The sequence below is a fragment of the Alligator mississippiensis genome, chromosome 1 (assembly GCF_030867095.1).
Source record: "Alligator mississippiensis isolate rAllMis1 chromosome 1, rAllMis1, whole genome shotgun sequence".
NCBI lineage: Eukaryota > Metazoa > Chordata > Crocodylia > Alligatoridae > Alligator > Alligator mississippiensis.
In genome coordinates, this window is record NC_081824.1 from 364,990,357 (window position 1) to 365,007,932 (window position 17,576).

A 17,576-nucleotide genomic window follows, 5' to 3' on the forward strand; every position below is an offset into this window, starting at 1 on the left:
GGGAGCCTGGATAAACTGACTTGGCTTCTAGCCCTGGGAGTCCAGCTCCAGTTCCACTACACGTTCAATTAATGGCATGATAAGAACCAACCACAAAGTTATTACACTTTTTTGTGTACTAACTTTGTGTTGTTTATCATGCCATTAACTGCATCAACATGTGGCTGCATGTGGCTAATCACATCTTAAATATAATGTATGCTGGGAGCCTTAGATTATCTTTCTTTTGGATCACTTGAACTTCCCAATATCACTACTGGATGACTTCTAGTGCTAACTTGCTATTTTCAAGTTTCCCACAGTGGAAATAGACCTCTGTTATCCATCCCTGGCCAGAGAAAGGACACGCTAGCGGAACTACTGATTCTTGTGTAATTCTTCCTGTTCATAGGAGTGGGCTTTCTGCTAGTGCTGCTGACCTGGGAGTTGCCACCTGTTGCTTTTGGAGCTCTGGTGCTGAATGCTGCCCTGTTTCCTGCTGTTAGTTTTGTATCAGATGAATGGGACAGCTTGAATCAATCATGCTACGTGTTATTGTTACTTCTTTGCCAGACCTGTTAAGACTGCTGGTATTTCACTGTGAGAGCTACAGGGGTGTAGGTTGTAGCCGTGTTGGTCAAAGAACATAGGCAGACAAGGTTCTTTGGGTGAATCTGATATCTTTTATTAGACCACCTTAAATAGTTGGAAAACAATTATTAAACAATTCTTTTCACTGACTACTTGTCTTGTATGCATACTAGGCCAGCCTCTGGCTTCTTTACTTTTCATTCCATCCAGGAAGAGCACACACCAACTGCTGAAACTTCCTTAGCCTGACGAAGGGTTTTTGAACCCAAAAGCTTGCTTAATAATTGTTTTCCAACTATTTAAGTTGGTCTAATAAAAGATATCAGATTCACCCAAAGAACCTTGTCTGACTGTGAGATCCAGTAATTCTGTTATAATTCTTCTTGCCTAGAGGAAATGACTGATCTTATCTGTTCTATCATCCTGGGAGTAGTTTAAGAATCACTTGCTACATGGGTAGAAAGCTCTAATAGAAGCGTATAATGTAAATAAAATAGAGCAATGGGGACAAAAATTTATGGCACCCTCAAGTCCTACTCCATTCCCCTTCCTCTGCCCTATCTGCTACTCTCCTTTCTACTTCCTGCTCAGTGTGCTGCTCTGCTTTCCATCTTATCTTCCACTGTGTTGCCTCTCTTCTTCCTGATCTGCTGCATGCCACCCAGAAGCACCCTGTGGCACTTGTGATGGGTTGGTTACCCCTGAAATAGAGCAGGATATCTAAAGATAGCAGGGAAAAATCAATGATTAAAATCACAAGGAGTTTAATCGGGAACAAAGGGAAACCTAACTATGGCATAGTCTCATTAATAGATGAAGATGGTCAATGTAGCTATGCAGAAATGCCAGAAGTTTTGAAATATTCTATTTTGCAGAATAGTTTCTATTGCATGAAGAAGAGAACTACCTTCCAATCTATAGGTGGAATGTTAAATAGCTGTGGAGCTTGCGCCCCTTTCGCCGCCCAGTCTGTCGGGGTTTGCCCCTCCCCTCAACTCGCCTGCCACGACTTGGATGTTAAACGCACTTTAAGAGGGGTCTACAGTGGAGATCTTGGCACGAATGGGGCCTCCTGATAGATGGTGGTACTCATGGTCGTTCGACGCTGTGTTCCACGGGGCTCCGCCTCCCCTACACCCTGTCCACACGCCAGCTGTTGGATGATGCGTTACAGATGTTTCCTGGCCTCGTATGATGGCCTCAGACCGGTTCCAAGGTCCCGGTCACTCTCCCTGCCTTCTGGAGGGAGCTTTCTTTTTATAGAAAATATTCCTCCGGGTCGGAAGGAGCTTCAGGGTTATCCCCCTTATTCCAGCTCCCTCCCGGATTCTCAGCTGTTTTCTCTCCCTTACCACAAGCAGGGAGCTCCCTTGCCCCCCTGAGTGCAAGCTCCTTCAGGTGTGTGCAAGAGTGCCTTCGCTTGCCCTCCTTGTCTGCCTCCTGCTCTGCCTCCCGCGGGAGGCTTAAAGCCCTTCCCTGGGCTGCCTGCTGAAGCCTCGCAGGGCTAGGTTGCTTCCTCCCCATGCCGGAGCTTGCCTCACGAGCTGCCAGCGTGTGCTCGCTCTCTCTCCTGCTCTCCCCTCATCCCCGCTCCGACGGGGTTTTTAAATTTTCCTGCAGCGGCCAATATGGCCGCTGGGATTGGCTCAGCTGTTCCCCTCACCAGGAACAGCTGATGTCACAGCCAGTGTAATGCTGGTTCGCGCGGCTGCGGCTCCTGCTCCTGCTGCTCTTCAGGAGGTACGTACGCCCCTCTGGGGGCTTGCTCCCAGGGCCTGGGGTCTGCGGGCTCTCTTCTCTCCCCCTTGAGAGCCTGTGGGGGTACCTCACTGCCACAATAGCATTTTCTAGGTCCAGAGAATTTGTACTCAAGAGTTGTTAAAGTTGTCCGAGATGACCTGTCTGCTGATGTTAATATAAGACTGGAAAAGTTCCAAAAGTCTGGATGACTGGTGGTGCCATACAGATGTTCAGGGAAGGCAAATGGGATGGGCAACTCAAATGCCAATTTATCCAACCTCAGAAGAAACCCACAAAAATGTGCAGTATCTGGACAGAATGTGGTGAGAAGCTTAAGCCGAGTTTCCTTATCTTCTCAAAACAGAAACCGGCAGGTGACTTGATTAAAATATAAGTACCTTCAGGGGGAGAAAATATCAGGTCCTCTTTTACCACATGGAGAAAGGTTAAATTCAGATCAACACATTCAAATGAGAAATGACGTGTCGGTTCTTAACAATGTAGGTATATATTAATTAATAATAACCAAGGGAAAGCTTCATTCTTCATATTCTGAGTTTTCAAAAAAAATGGGAGCGTCTCACAGTTCTGCCCTGGTAAGGATAAAGGCATAGGCTTTATGTTTGGAGGGCAGGGAGGGAAGTAAACTGGTTCCGGGAGGAAGGTAGAAATTCAACTAGCCCTGTAACTGACAAAGATTACAAGCTTTTCTTTCAGGACAAAGGTAAAGGTACTAAAGAAAGAAACTTTATCTTATGTGACAGGATTGCCTGGAGGCTGTAATAAAGATCAGGGCTCTATTGTGCTTAATACTATACAAGGTATAGAAAGAAATATTCCTGCCCCAGAGAACTTAGAATATAAGTAGATAATGCAAAAAGGTGAGAGGGGTGAAGTACCTTGCGCCTAGGTCCCTGACTAGTTCAGTAACCTAGCCAGCAATATAACCTGGCTCAGACTCCCACTCTAGTACCTTTATTTACAAGAGTATGCTATCTTCGTGTATATTAATATGTGGATTTTACTATAACCTGCACTTCAGCAGGGAGGTTGAGGGTTTGTAAGTTCAGTAGTATGGGGTATAAAAGGTTTTTGAAGGCCCACTATATGTACTAGTACAACTTTGCTGCATGCCAGTTTCTCCAGAATGATAGGAACTACTTCATGGGCAGCACAAGGTGCAACAATATTATTTGTTGCTTTCTCTTTATTCTTCCAGAAAACAGTCCACACTTTTCAAAAGAAGATTAGTAATTGATTGTGTGTGGTGGGGGATGGCTCTTTAAACCACAAGGAAAAATCCTCCATAAACCTGACAAATGTGGTCTTCACTCTAAAATAGTGATTCTTAAGGTACCACAGCACCCTGGGGTGCCTTGAGATGATTTAAGGCGGGGAGAGGTGGTATGAGGTGTCATACAATGTTAGCAGGGTTGTTCGTTGTAGGAAGACAAAGTTTTTTTGGGTAGATGTGATATCTTTTATTAGACCAATTGAGTAGTTGGAAAACAGTTCTTTGCAAGCTTTTGGGCACGAGCATCCTTGTTCAGGCATTGAGAGACTCTGCTGTTGTTCTAAAGTCTCCAAGGTAGGAAAGAAGCTAGAAGTGTGACAGGACATCAGTGAAAATGCCAAGACAAGAAATGCAAAACCTGCCAACACATCTCTACCAGTCCCATAATAACTAACCCCCACAACGGAACTATCACCATTCCTGGGATCTTATACCTGCACCTCCAGAAATGTAATAAATCTCATCCAGTGCACCAAATGCCCTGATAGAAAATATGTAGGAGAAACCAAACAACTACTGTGTACCAGAATGAATGCATACTGAAAATCCATCAAAGACAGAAATATCCAATTACTTGTGGGTGCCCACTTCTCACAAGACAACTACTCCCTCTCCGATCTCTGTTCCAATCCTCAAAGGGAACTTGCAAAACACCTTTTGTAGATGAGCCTGCAAAATTCACTTCCTCAATCTATAGGATACAAAAAAAACATGGACTTAATATAGACATTGGATTTATGACGCATTGCAACCTGCCTAACATCTGATTCACCAGATACCTGCCTGAACTTACTGTTTAAACATTTTTCCCCTTTTTCTCCCCTCCTGTCTCCTCCTCTACCCACCCATTGTCATCTTAACGTCCATGTATTTACTTTTTCACAGACCTCTTTTCTACCTTGGAGGACTCAATACTACAACAGAGTCTCCCATGCTTACTTTTTGCATTCCTTCACCCATTGTTTCCCCTTCCCCCTGTCCCTTCTCTACCCATTATTTTCCTAACTTCCACCTACTTACATTTTCACTGACCTCCTGTCATACTTCCAGCTTCTTTCCTACCTTGGAGATCTCAGAACAACAGCAGTCTCCCAACGCCTAAACAAATAAACCCAGCGATTGCAAATAGTAATTCTGACATGTTGTAGTTGTTCCGAGTTCTTTGCACCAGAATTGTTCTGTTGTTTTTCTGTAGTCAAAAACTGAGTGAAATTAAGAGCTGACATTTTCCAAGAAATGCCTGAAGTCTCATAAGGGGTACCTTCAATCCTAAAAGATGTGAGAAGCATTGCTCTAAAAGTTATGTACTAAGCCCAGAATTTACTTGGACATACCTAGAACATTGCATTTGTAGATTTATCTTTTTTACTCAAAAATTTGCCTCTTTTGTCAGGAAGCAACTTTTTCAAGAAGGGGATTTTGCTCTGTATATTTAAGTCAAGTCAGTATACTTATTTTGCTGACAGATTTTTAATATCTCTTAATAAGAGAGCCATAGTTTTTAAAGGCAGCTGTAATAGACTAAGATAAAATAAAGGGATCGGAAATTAGCAATCAGAGACTTGTCTGAAGAACTTGTTGTACTCAGTTTCATTAAGAAGTTAAAACGATTACCATAAAATATCAAAATAAAATGAAACTACAGTATTCACTCGATTTATAAGATGATTCTGCTCTATAAGATAACCCACCAATAATTAGATTCTATATATGGAAAATGTATACATTTGATATAATTTTCCAGGTACAGAATTTAATTATTGAAGGTTTGTCTTGAATTTGTAAACCTCCCATTGCTACATCAGGAAAGATAAATCGGGGGGGATCAGGTAGCCCCTTTGTGCTCTGCCTCCTCCCCAACTTCTTTCCCCTGTGACTCCTTTCCCCCTCCTTACCGACAAACCCTGTTCTCCCTGAGCACATGGAAGTGAGGGGCAAATTTGAAAACACTGACCTGGAAATAAACATAGCTGTAGTAATCTGCTAATAGTATTCATAGATTTAGTTCACTGAGCAATGCATTTTTACCTTTTTTGCAACTGCTGCAAGCTTTAGTTTAGGTACTCCACAAACAACTTGAGCACCTACTTATAGAGTACAGAATATGCATGGTACTAGTCCAAAGCCAAAAGGCTCATGATTTACCATTATGCACCCTAGCAGTGTCAACAGCATTTCAAGCCTTGGTGACCCAACAGCTCAGCGCTGTGCAGTATGGATGTACTCCAAATATCGTCCCCAGCCCCAAAGGATCCATGTGCTAATTAGCCCCCACTCATGACAAAAACACCCAGTTCTAGTCATGAGTCCTGGGATGATCCAAAATTTTTATGCAGATGAGGTGCAGGGCAACTTGGTCTGGCTTCACCTCATGGGGGGTGGGCCACACTAACCATATGTGAAAGGCTGAGAGAGGGGCAAAAGGGATTCTGGTGAACTGTTTGGGGCCCTGTTTGGTGATGTTTGCCAGACATTTAAGGCTGGTGAAGAAACGGGTATAATTGGAAACGGGAAAGAAAGGCACAGCTCAGCTGTGGGACTGAAGAGGAAGTTGAAATATAGTCAGTGTAGTGGCTCACCAGGTCTTGAAAAAGTGTTATTGTTGAGGGGAACTTGTACTCAGTGGGCACTACTATATGTTTTATTCAGATAGCCTGTGCTAATCTGTCTTTGTGGAGATGACAGTGACAGTATGAGAGAAATGAATTAAAAACTACATAATAGAGAACAGCCACTAAGGACAAGACCGAAGAAACAGTGTAATTATAATGGTGCAGGGAGCACAGGTGTGAGTTTTTGTAGCGGGTATGTGCATTGTAACAGGTGAATGATTCTATAACTGTGTTTTGTGTTTGAAGACTGGTAGGCTTGGTGTGTGTGTGTGTGTGTGTTGCAAAAATAAAATCTATTGTTGTGGATAGATAGCTATCCTATCGCTTCTCAGCATTTTTAAGGCTAAGATCAAGTTTTCTGGGCTGCACTTGTCTTTTCCCAGTGCCAAGGTCATCTTTAATGGCATTGTGTAGTAAAGGGTGGAGACCTGTCCAATGCACTGCGGACAGAACCCTGTACAAGAGTCTACTATAGTCTTCCAGTGGGAGGATCTCAGCTACATACCTATTTTATGGTGATGAGGGATTTCTCCCTAGCTTCCTTTTGGCCTTCGAGCTAAGGGCAAGTGAGACTTGGGGACATCTGAAATCCAAGACCTCCAGATGCCTGCTGTGGATTTAGGAGTATCTGAAGCCGCAGGCTGAAGAGTCTAGGAAGGAGAATACTTGCTGGTGGTAGTGCCACACAGACTTGAACGATTGAGGCTTTGTTTGTTCAGTTGATAGGATTTGGAACTGATTTGGCTAATTTGGCCTGACACAAAATTAATTACCAGAATTTAAGATGATTCTCTAATAATTAGATTCTGTAAGTAGAAAATGTATACATTTTGTTAGTTTTCAAACCTAATTATTGGAGGGTTATCTTAAACTGCAGGGCAGGCCATGGGGCTTGACACTTTAAACCTTGCCTTCTTCCACCTGTTCATGGCACCCTGCCCCTGTGCCTACCCCCTGCCACATCAGATCCTCCTTCTCTCCGTCTCTTCCTGCCCTCTCTTGGCTGCTTGTCCTTGTCCTGGTAGGGTCTGACCCCACTCCAACCTGGGACCTAAATCATGTGCTTGCTCTGGCCCCAGCCTAGCCCTGTAGCAGTGAGGGCTAGAGCAAACAAATACTTTGTGGCCTGGGCTGGAGTGGGACTGGAGCCTGCAGGAGCTGGAGCAAAGGTAAAGTGGCAGGTAGGGTGGATAACAATGATTAAAAATAGTAATAAATCACATTTTTTATTTATTTGTATTTTTATATTTTTTTCTTAAAATGCTCTTTTAAAAATAAACCTATATAAAGATAGTTTTAATTTAAGATGCATTAAAGCTCAAAGACATCATCATGGAATTATAACTTCTAATTATATACTATTTGAGACAATATATTCATGTAACCTTTTTGGAAACATTTTATAAATAGGTCACAACAGGCTGTAGACTATATTAGGGGCCCAATCTTATGGGGTTCTCAGAGGCTCCTCTGTAGATTAGTAAAGATTAACTCTGCCCAGTAGAACGTGGTGCTCAGTCTAGAAGATCCCATTAAGCATCTCTGTGATGCTTAGTTTCAGTTCTCAAACTGCGGATTGGTGTCTCCAGAGATAACATCCTTGTTAACAGCAGTATATGGAGATGAGAGATAACAGACCTGAATACTTACCGATCAGCCCTCTTGTCTCTCTACAACATTCCGTACAGAGTCAAGCCCTTACCTCTCTTTCAAAGTACAAAGTGTCAAGTAGTTAAATAAAGTTACAACAAGAATGCACTTCTTTGTAGAGAAAATGATTAAATCGAGGCTTCCTGACCAGTGATTTAAATTGATTTGATTTCATTCAAATCCACCCCGGTGGCAGGGGTGGGCTAGGGGGAGAGGCGAGGAGGGGTGCAACAGGTGTGGGATGTGGGGAGATAAGAGAAAGAGGCAGTGAAAAAGGCAGATAGAGGAGCAAAGGATGTGGAGGGTAGACAGAGGCTGCAGGGAGGCAGGTGGGGTGGGGGGGGGCAGAAGTGGCAGGGGGACATACAGCAGCTATGGCTATGGCTCCAGGCTCAAAATGCAAGATGAGGGGCTTCTCTCCTTGTTGAATGGGGAAAATCCTTTAGTCTTAGATTGGTGTAAATATGGTATGCCTTATAATAGCTATATAATTATGTCTAAATAGTATGTGATTATGTAACTGCATTGTTGCCTTAGGTATACGGGAAAAAAAAATTAATACTAAGGTTTCGTTTCCTAACTTCTGAGTGGTTGCTTTTTTCCATTATATGCATTATTTAACTTAATTCTTGGATATAGTTTTCTAAGCGAGCTTAAAAAAAAGCACACTGAGGTTTCTGGAACAGGCGTGCAGGGTCCCGAGGCTGTGGAGGTGAGAGGCAGGGGATGCAGAGACATCTGGGGGTGGGGGGTGGGCAGGCAGCTCTGGCTCCGCAGCAGCTGCCTGCCCCTGTGGTGTCTCATACTCGATTCCAAGATTAAGGACTTTTTTTCCTTACGTTAAATGAGAGAAACAAACCTTGACTTAGAATTGAGTAAAAACAGTATTTGAGATTTTTTTTAGGGGAAGAATGTATGAAAGTAAGAAAGCTTTCTTTTGTTTAGTTTTTAGAAATGCTGGAATAAAAAAAGGGCATTGACAGTGTAACAGAGACATACCCTTGCTGGCTGACATGGCATTGACTGGAGAAGTTACTCCATTAGCTGTTGAGCATTAATGGGAATCTGAGTGGATAGTATGGTATTCATTTGGAAAGAAGAACACTTGGAATCTTGTTCTGCTGTGGAGTTCCAAACTGTAATAAGCAAGTTAATATTTAATGTAGAACAAATTTAACTCTTACTCTAAAATGTACCTTATGTGTTTTTTATAATATGTGTACTGTCAGAATATCATAATGCATTTCTCTGTTGCACCATTTTTAGTTTTTGTTCCTGTAGCATTAAAATGGATCCACCTATTTTTCCAGAGGAGTACTACCCCCTTTAGAGGCTGTCCTTTGTCATGCATTCTCACCATGACAGCAAGCTGCAGCTTGGAAGTTGAACTAGTTTGTACTTTCCATAGCTTCTGCCTAGAAAAAAACTCTTTTCTCTGGATCACTGGTATGGTGTTTACTTTGATCACAAGAAGAACAGGCTTTCTTAGTTTTTTCAGTTTTCTGGCTAACAATGCAGGCAAGAACAAACAGAAGTATAAAAAAAGAGCTTGTTATAGCGTCTCCGCAACAGTACAGGGATGCAGCTCAGTGTGAAGTAGAAGTGGACAGTCCTGTGGAAGTGCTGGTAGGAATTTGTGTAAATGAAATCTTTCTGTCTAACTTCCTTACACTTTTTAGGAAGTTTCTTGATTTTTGTTTGTTTGTTTGTTTTGTTTTGTTAATTAATCAGACTTTATTCAGGTTGCTTTTGATCCTTTTCAACCAATATGTATTTGCTTTTGGTGTGTAGTTTGGTTTCAGTGAGGTTTTCCTTGAGGATTACAAAATATATTTCAGGCTCTTATTTCATACTATTTACTGCTAAACATCGGTTTAGTTCAGCTTAATGTATCTTAAGGTGGTTGTACAAATCTTTAAATTTGAGGTTATCTACATTTTTTAATACAAGCAGGACAAAGACATTACATTTTATTTTTCAAGAGACATTGGTTTTGCTTAGAGATTTCCTAAATTGTTAATATTTTAGGGACATATACTACAGACTTCATATTTTATTTAATATCCCTGAGATTAGTGTAGCATTTTCAGGTATGCTTAATTGAAGGCTACGTTTCCAACCCATAGTGAATAACATATTTTTATCTTCAGAATTGTTGAATTGTGAAGTGAAACGTGTGCTCTCTGAGGGAGGAATTTGAGAAGAGTTTGTTCTCTGTTGCTGAGTGGGCTGTATGCTTCTGCTGGAATTTTTATTGTACAGTAAGAGAACATAGTATTTTTGTATGCAGGCTCCAAGAAATCCTCCAACACAGTGCAGCTAAAACAATTAACTTTTTCAGAGCCTCTCCTTAATCCCCAGGCAAGTCAGTAAGTGTGTACTTATGCTTGATAATTGGAAACAAGTACTCTATTTAATTATGTCCGTAAGGTGTTCCATTTTTGCAAATGAGGCGCTGAAAATTTTGACCAAGCTATTATTATTTTTGACTGTGTAGTTGGAGAAGGGTTGGTTTGTTTGTTTGTTTTAATCCTTTATTATTTTCATTTTGTTGCTTAGGAACTATAGCTCCCATTGAAATATGTGGAAGCTTTAGGTACTCGGCACTGCTAAAGACTTAAATCACATTTATTTAGCTGCCTAACTATTTTGGCATGCAAATGAAACACTTTTGCCTCTATTAGAAAATATTCTTGGTGGTTAGTGATTTGTTTATTTTTATGTAGTTACAAAATGCATTCTATTACCTAAAGAAAGTGTGTGCTAGAAAGGAAATGTGATGGAATAGAAACTCTTCTGCCACTTAATTTCATTCTTTATTCAAAGAAGCCATTAATTAAACCTTCTTTTAATACAAGTTTGTTCTGATTTTCTGCAGATATTTATCTGAGAAATGTGAGCTAATCTTTGTTTAGGTTTAGGCTTTTGTTTTTTGCTCTGTTTGAAGTGCTTAACTTTATTTAGAATAGGTTTTTGTCCCCCCTCCCTGTGAATATTATGAGGAGGTGTGTAGTGTTGTTGCAGATGTTTAAAAATACTGAAGTTGGTCTAACATGTACATACTTACTAGAAACATAGTGGAACAGGATATTAATTTGTCCAAATAATTTAAGCATTCTTTTAATTTTCAGAACACTATTTCTGTGTCCTAACATGCATGGGATACATGAGTCCTGCATGTTTAAATATATCCCACACCATATATGATGCATAATCAAGTATATATATTGTAGAGGATAGACATAAATGAACAAGACGTTTTAGAAATCAAAATTCTTTATAAACATTACATTTGACATTAGAACCTACTCACGTTAAATGTATATGCACTAATAAAAATGATCCTCTTGTAATTTCAGTTGCTTATTTCTGTTTTAACCTCTTGTATAATGCTGCTGCCCACAATTTAATATTTGCTGCTGTAAAGTTATTTATGCTAGATTTGGTTGATTATGCTGTTCCAGCGTACAGATAACTTTGTATGTATAAATGCTGCAGCCCCTATATAGGACACTTTTTGGAACACATCTAGAGGTATTTGCTTACCTACCTCAAGGCCTCTTTTGGGGGCTGCACTGTTTTTGCTGCCTCTTGTTCAAAGCATATTTAATTGGTTAGGAAAAATAGTAAGGTGATTACACTGGGCTCTGTCTAGGATAATAGACTCTGAAATGGCAATGGATCAGCTTAACTATTTTTTTTCTGGAATTAGTAGTAGGATCATGGAAAGATTGCTATGCGTCTACTCAAATAAGACTAAGATCATGCTACCTCAGGGGCCAGCAGTTAACAGCCCACAGGCCAGAACAGCCCAGTTCTGGTCCAGTGCAGACTGGGGGGCTTCGGCAGCGCGTCAGTGGCAGGGGCTTCCCCTATGCCTTCACTGGGTCCAGGCAACAATGATGCTTCAACTTCTCACAGCCCCCTTCCTGCAGTGTAAGCACAGCTAAATGCTGCAGTGCCCCAGTTCAGCTCCCCACTGCCTGGAAGCTGCACCTGCGCTGTGGCTGGGGGTAGAGAGGGTGGAAAGGAGAGCAGGGTGAAGCAGTAGTATTGTGGATACAGTTTTGTAAATACCTGGTCCCAACACATCTCCCCACCACTTGGAGGCTATGCCTGTGTAACAGCTGGGGAGAAGGCAGCTGGGAGAAGTGGAGGCAGCATAGGAGCAGCTCCCAGCTTCCTGGCCCCAGCATGAGAGCAGGGAAAATCCCCATCTCTGGGTACATTGTTGAAGCCATCTGGCCTGCATTATACTGGAGCTGGAAGGGTGAGAAGTGGCAGCATCATGGGCACAGCTGGAAGCTGCCTGACCCCAACACAGGCATGGGTGTGGGCACAGGCAGAGCTCTGCAGGTTTCTGGAACGGGGTGCAGGGTCCCGAGGCTGTGGCAAGTTCCCAAGGCATCCATTATATTAGGCGTGGGCAAAATATGGTCCACGGGCCAGATCCAGCCTGCTAAGCATGTTCATCTGGCCCACGGTACCTGCAAACCAATTGTCCCCTGCCCAGCCCTTCCACCCACAAGGGTGGGAGCAAGGCACCTACGTATACACCCCCTCCCCTCGAACATACCCTGTTGCTCCTTGCTCCCACCCTCATGGGCAGAAGGGCCCAGCCCAGCCAGCATGCAGCCTCCAGGGGACCTCCTCAGTTTCCCGTGTCTTGCTCACTATGGGCAGCAGGTAGGGAAGTGGTGGGGAGTGGGGGTGGGAGCTGCAGCTGGACAGGAGCGTGGAGTGTGGCACTAGGGCTGATAGCAACGTGGAGCTCGGGTGGGCAGGGTGTGGGTATGAGGGAGTGTGAGGGGTGTGGGCCCCTCACACAAGTACCATGGCACAGGCAGGGGGCCCTCAGGGTGGTTGTGCCAAGCACCGGTGCTGGTGCCTGGCAGTGTGCAGTTCTGGCCAGCGCTGCACATCATGGCGAGTGCAGCCCAACTGGGCTGCCTCTACTGCTGTTGATCCCCACTGTGCACGTGCAGCCCCCACAATCATGCACCACTGAAGGGAAGCTCCCTGTGATGGAGCTGGCTGCCTGCCCTGCTGTGCAAGTCCCAGGACTCTGGTGGAAGTGGAGGGGAGCCCCGGCCCGTGCTTCCCTGCGGAGTCGCAGGACCTGCATGGCAGGGAGTTGTAAAGGCAGCCGGCTCCAGCATGGGGAGCTTCCCTCCAGCAGCACACAAGTGTGGGGGCTGTGCATGTGTGGCAGGGAGTGCCAGCTATAGAGATGTCCTAGCTGGGCTGCACTCACCACAATGTGCAGTGCTAGCCAGAGCCATGTGCTGCTGCTGGGCATGAGCTCCCTGAGTGTCCCCGCCTGTTGCTGCTGCACCATGAGGAGATTGTCGGGGGGTCCTCACACCCCACAAATGCCCCACATCCACAACCTGCCCCTACAACCCTTATACGCACCCTTAACATACTCTATGCTCCCCCACACACCCACAACCTTACAACCTATTGCGTGTGCATGCACACGCACACACACACGCACACAATACAAGACTAAGAATTAATTTTTGAGTTGTTATGCAGTCACCTCTACATACAGTATGCAAACACAAATCATGACAAAAATATTTTTTGTAATTAAATTAAAATATATTAGGTGTTTGACTTCTAGTGTATGATTTGGTTCTTTTCTGGTTCCAAGATGGCACCCCCCCTCCCAAAAAGAGTACGTCCGGAGGGGTTGGGGGTGGGGAGGGACTTCTGGTGGCAAAGGTTGGGGAGGGTGGGAGCAGGGGTACACACTTCCAGTCCCAAGATGGCGACCAGGGGGCAAAGCATCTGTCAAGGGGTAGGGCTACCTATGCAGCCCTCAAAGCTCACCAAACCTTGTTAAGCGGCCCTTTACACGAAGTAATTGCCTGCCCCTGCACTATATGGCCACTTTGCAACTTCCAGTAGACTAAAATCATGGAAAAGTTTCCTCTTTACAATGCAGCCACACTGGTGGCCACACAAATAAATAAAAAACGAGGCAATTGTGAATAGAAATGATCAAGAAGGGAGCTCAGATGAATATCAAACCTGCTGAACATTTCCCTGCAGGCACGGAGCTTAATTAGCCAACGTGAAGCACCTTGAGGCACCTCCAAACAGGGGTCATTAGGACTATAGTTGAACTGTAGCAATACTAATGATGCAAACACCAGGTGTGAATGTGAAGAAGACTTTTAGACTGTATAACATTTCCTGGCTTGCCCATGTATGGAAAAACCATGTGCCAGTGAGAACCGTACTAAGTCTACAGATCGAACGATAGTGTGTGCCCATTTTTAGACTTGGATTTCAACATGTTGACAGGATATGAGAAGAAGTGATGACAGCAGCTAGTGCTGTTTAGATAAACTGTGATAACCTGTGAATGTACTGCACTGCTTTGAAGGAATATTGGTCAGTAAGCGGGAAAGCTTTTTAGAACCAGTAAAAAGAATTGGGGGTGATTTGGGTTAAAACCAAAATAGAAAATGTTACATTTTAAATTAGAATACACTTTACTGCCTGTTCTGACTTCATTTTTTTAAAACAAAGATTATTTAGGGTTTTAAGGATTTCAGGACAAAATGTATCCATAATTATTGCCAGAACTTCTGTGGTTAGTGTTGTTTTTTTGTTTTTTGTTTTTAATTCCTCAAAGGGTCATAAGATCTTTCACTTTTCCAGCTAAAAGACCTCTTAGAAAAGTAGCAGTGGTGTGGATGAGTTCACAAAAATAATATTTTGCTATGGTGACTTCAGGTTTGATGTGTTAAAGCAGGGGTTGGTAATGTTTTTGGGCAGAGTGCCAAAATCACCTTCACTTGTAAGATGTTGGCATGCCAGGGGCAGATGTCAGGTGAGCTGTGAGGGGCCTGATCCTTACTCTGGTAACACAGCCCTAGCCCCTGCTGTCTGCCCCAAGGAACACATGCCAAGCAAAATGCCTTTGTGCGCCATGGTCTGGCACCTGTGCCAGGGGTTGCCTGCCTCTGTTAGAGCATGGGCACTGTCCTTGTCTGCACTAAAAATTAACAGGCCATGTACTATCTTTTATTTTTAGGGCTATAGAACATGGGCATGATAAAAACCATGGAAACTTTATCATTGTTTTAGATGCTAGCAGCACTAAATATCTGGATTTGACAAAGATTATGGATTTGACAAAGTAGACTATTGCCTTTGAAAGCTTATGTCTCTGTAAACTAATCAGTCTCCAGCGTGCCATCCTGCCATGCCTTCTGGCTAGGTTGACAAGGAAATTCAATTCAGTAGGATATAGTATTGTTCATTTTAATGTGATGACTTCTGTACCTAAAGGGAAGAAGTCAGCCCATGACAGAAGGAGAATTGTATTCATATCCAGAAAACATAATGTGAGTGAAAATGTTTTATTAAAAAGTTTAGGGAATTGTTTTTAATTTGATTAAAAACATGTTGCTTTGTAATGTAGTCTGGAGTTCAGTGAGGATGAGCTTGGAAACTTAGTCTTACTTCAGTTAGTTTTGGTTTGCCTGAGGTTAGGTTTACTTATACAATTATTCTACCATAGATACTTTGGGAAAAGGTAAGAGCACACCCTTAAGCTGACCAAACTAGTCTGACAAAAAACCCTAGTGTGGAAGAGGCCATACTGATAAAGTGCTTTTGTCATCTTACTTTGTTAGGCAGAAGCTAGGACAGGGGCCACCTTTAGTTCCCATTATTCAGGAAAAGAAAAGAACAACTCCTTCCTCCCATCCTGCCCTCCAAGACTAACTTAAATAACTACCTGTCCCACCTCTTAGTTTATATTGTTTGGGAAGTGATATAGCTGATATAGGCTTTGTATTGTAGATGGCCCTTGAAAAAGCAGTAGAACCAATGAATTCTAGTTTTCAGTTTAAACCAGAAAAAAGTGGACAAAATAGCATCATCTGGTATTTCTTAAATTGCCGTGAGAAAGTGTGTAACTTCCTGTTCATTGTGTCTGTGGTTGACTCTTTAAATTTGTATAGTAGTAATATGGTCATCACTTTTTTTGGTGTGGTTATATAACCTGGAAAAAATATTCAACTAATAAATAAGACTTTCTTAAAGTTCTAGAGTATCTTTTAAAACTTGCTTGCTAATTGAAACCTATTATTGCTCAAATATATACAATATCAATTCATGTAATACTACAAAAACTTATTTTTAGGAAATTTTAAGGCATTGCTGCTCAACCTTTCTGGCACACAAGCCAGATGAGTGGTGCACGGGTAGTCTGCAGGTCAGATTCAGTGCATAGACTAACCCTGTGTTCTGGGTCTGCAGCAGTAGGTTAGAACTGGCCCTGGACACTGGATCTGGTGCTATGGACTGGCCCTTCTGCTGGGGCTGGGGCCGTGGGGCCATGTCATCTGGGGCTCCCTGTGGGTCCAAAAATTTAGCAACATGGAGCGGAGGAAGCATTAATGCCCCAACCACTGCTCCCCCACTGTCAAATTTCCGGTGTCTTCCAAATTCATTTAATAATTCACATCCTGAAATATATTATTTCATAGCCATTAGGGCTGGAAGGGACCTCAGAAGATCGAGTCCAGCCCCCTGGCCAAAGGGCAGGAAGTCAGCTGGGGTCATAGGATCCAAGCAAGATAAGCATCCAGTTTGCTCTTGAAGGTGTTCAATGTAGGCGCTTGAACCACCTCTGGTGGCAGGCTGTTCCAGACCTTGGGGGCTTGGACAGTAAAGAAATTCTTCCTTATGTCCAGCCTGAAACGGTCTTGCAGTAGTTTATGACCATTCGACCTAGTCGTCATCCCTTGGGGCACTCTGGTGAACAAACGTTCCCCCAGATACTGGTGGTCACCCCTGATAAACTTATAGGTGGCCATCAGATCACCCCTGAGCCTGCGCTTTTCCAGGCTAAAGAGCCCCAGGGCTCTCAGCCTGTCATCGTAGGGTCTGCTTCCCTGACCTCTGATCATGCACGTGGCTCTTCTCTGGACTCTCTCAAGCTTCTCCACATCCTATTTGAATTGTGGAGCCCAAAACTGGACTCAGTACTCCAGCTGCGGCCTCACCAAGGCCGAGTACAAGGGGAGAATGACGTCCTGGGATTTGCTTGAGAAGCATCTATGGATGCAAGCCAGCGTTTTGGTCGCTTTACTAGCCTCAGCATCGCATTGCAGGCTCGTGTTCGTCTTGTGGTCAATGATGACCCCCAAGTCTTTCTTCCATAGTGCTAGCCAACATAGCACTGCGGAGCCTATAAGGATGCTGCGGGTTTTTCTTCCCAAGGTGGAGAACCTTGCATTTATCGGCGTTGAAGACCATCAGATTTTCGTCCGCCCACTTGCTGAGCCTGTCCAGGTCAGCCTGGATCACCCGCCTGTCTTCAATTCCACTGTTTTTAAGGCGCTAAATTGGCCAAAACTAAAAAAATGCTATAAGGAGTAATATAAAACATAATTTTGGCATATTACCTGTACAGTTTTCCTTATGGATTACAAAACTGATGTTCTTTTTAAAAAAATAAACTACTTTAAGATTTAGAAAAAACTGTCTAGGTTTTCTTACTGGGATGTTTTGGAAAAATAACATGGTTTGATTTTTGTGAAGGGGAACAGAGGGTAAAATCTGTTGCAGGTTTAATCTAAAAAAACAAGTAAATAATTGTCTTTGTAATGATAATTCAGTGGTGTAAAGGTTGCACATTTTAACATAATTCTGTTTTTCATTAGTTTTATTTGTCAAAATCTAAG

At 43.0% G+C, this 17,576-nt stretch overlaps 1 protein-coding gene across 8 annotated transcripts in view; it reads left to right on the forward strand.

Annotated features, from left to right (window-relative positions):
- DOCK9 (dedicator of cytokinesis 9) overlaps positions 1 to 17,576 on the forward strand; it is a 277,662-nt gene that overhangs the window by 77,525 nt on the left and 182,561 nt on the right. The window contains exon 1 of one of the 8 annotated variants that reach the window (XM_059721109.1): positions 9,226 to 9,492. The exons of 5 other annotated variants lie outside the window; for them this stretch is intronic. In XM_059721109.1, the coding sequence (XP_059577092.1) occupies positions 9,379 to 9,492 (114 nt within the window). In that variant the 5' untranslated portion in view covers positions 9,226 to 9,378. Of the gene's footprint in view, positions 1 to 9,225; positions 9,493 to 17,576 lie in introns of those variants that run through there. 2 more of the 8 variants (XM_019486922.2, XM_019486924.2) reach the window with 2 other exon arrangements.